Source organism: Seriola dumerili, unplaced genomic scaffold (assembly GCF_002260705.1).
Source record: "Seriola dumerili isolate Sdu_G_001 unplaced genomic scaffold, Sdu_1.0 BDQW01000468.1, whole genome shotgun sequence".
NCBI classification, from domain to species: Eukaryota; Metazoa; Chordata; class Actinopteri; order Carangiformes; family Carangidae; genus Seriola; species Seriola dumerili.
Window position 1 is genome coordinate 1,232,991 of NW_019174723.1, and position 1,817 is coordinate 1,234,807.

General features: G+C 43.1%; 1 protein-coding gene across 1 annotated transcript in view; it reads right to left on the reverse strand.

Annotated features, from left to right (window-relative positions):
- Positions 1–8: 8 nt before the first annotated feature.
- LOC111234866 (lysine-specific demethylase 5B-like) overlaps positions 9–1,817 on the reverse strand; it is a 24,564-nt gene continuing 22,755 nt past the window's right edge. Inside the window, exons 10-12 of the mRNA XM_022763062.1 lie at positions 1,571–1,779; positions 1,220–1,486; positions 9–255 (exon numbers count right to left, since the gene is read on the reverse strand). Of these exons, the coding sequence (XP_022618783.1) occupies positions 118–255; positions 1,220–1,486; positions 1,571–1,779 (614 nt within the window). The 3' untranslated portion in view covers positions 9–117. The remainder of the gene's footprint in view (positions 256–1,219; positions 1,487–1,570; positions 1,780–1,817) is intronic.

Below are 1,817 nucleotides of genomic sequence, written 5' to 3' on the forward strand. Positions count from 1 at the left end.
GGGTGGGGGGGTGGGTACAGGATCAGTGACACATCCAGACTGGTGGCTCCAATAACGGGCTGACGACAGACAGGCCTCTTCAGCCATTCTTCTGAAAAATCTCCGCTTTCTCTTCATTTATTTCCTCATGTGTCCGTCGTTCAGTGTACACCTGACACAAATGTAGTCCTCCTTCTCCGCCATCTCAGCTGTAACACCAACGCACACTTGGTGAAACCACTGGTTACAGCTGCCGTCACACTGAACCCAATCCACCTGCAGGCAAACACACAGAAGATGGTTTCACTATGACAGAGTATGATTTAACATTAAACCTGAAATAACAGATTTTTCCTGCAGCAGGAAAAAAAAAAAAAAAAATTGTAAACAAGTTGATATTGTGAACTGTTGAGCTGTTTATTTACACATCCAGAGAGTTAAGTTTCAGGCCGCCTCATGAATCTAAGTCCAATGTTCACTCTCTTTTAGCTCTGATTCTGGTCGCCACCAACTCCTGAAGAAAACATGTGACTGTAGTTGCTAAATGCTCCGCTACTCTTTGTTCGCCAGCTAGTCTCGAACTCTGTGTGGTGCCGTTTGGTGTGGAGCAGGTAGTGAACAGTGGGTTTTAAAAGCTTTTATGCTGAAAACGAAGCTATGAGATCAGTGGGAGTGAACCAAAACAGTGACGTTACAGCGCCATAAAACTGCTGAACAACAGCTGAAACACATTGAACTGCTCAGTATGAGGGGAACGGCAGAGTCGAGTGATAAGTCTCTTTGGGTGCTTTGCTGCAAGTGGATCCTTGTTATTTGTTGTTAATATAAAAATACTGATTACATCCACTTTAAATGGTTAATTTAGTGTCATCAAGTTCTTTATTTGAAAGTTCAGTTTCTTAAATGATCTTAAAGAATAGGTTCACAGTTTTTTCAAATTCGTCTTCATACCCGTATGTACTCTCAAACAGTTTTTGCTGTAATCATTTCTCCTGTTCATGCTGGCCATTAAAAGATCCTTCTTAACCTGCTTCTTGAAACAAAGAGGTAATTTATATTAAGGACTTTTAAGGACTCTTCAAATAACACATAGAATGTAATTTACTACCTACAATATGACGTTCAATTATTTCTCAAGAACATGAATTTATTTTGGGTGGTAAACTGTCCTGTCCTGCAGGGTAGAGATAAACTGTATGTCAGAGGTTTTATTGTGCCCTTGCAGTGACATTTTTCTCACCTCATCTCCCTCTGGCAGCTGACACCTCTCTGCTGGACACACAGCCATCTCCTCATCAGAGTCGTCAGACTGGGAGAAATCCGAGCGTGGGGAGGACGAGGTCGAGGCTGGTCTGCGCTGCAGGTTCTTCTTATTCATCTTCTGTCTTTTGTGAGAGTGTTTTTTGTCCTTCAGCCTGCGCTCTGCATCTAAACCTTCCCTCTCCAGATGCCGCTTCGTTTTCTTTTCTGAGCCAGTCATGGTTTCCCTCATGGCGTTGACACCATCCTGAAAATAAAAACAACACAAATGAAAACTGATATTGAGGCAGTTATTATGTTATGTGTTTTCATAGATTCTCTTTGTTTGTACCTGGTCCAGTGGCAGATTTTTTCCCTGAGAGTTAAACTGCATGTGTTTGTCACAGTCTGTGGACTCGTCCTGTGGTGGCAACATGCATCTGTTTATGTGCTCGCTTGTGGCTCTGTCCAGTAAAATGTGGTAGAGGCTCTGAACCTCTGGCAGAGACACCTGCAGCAGGAGCCCCTCCACCATCAGCTCCTCCAGCTCCTGACTCAAGCCTGTCACACAGAAAAACACCCAGAATATAAACAATACT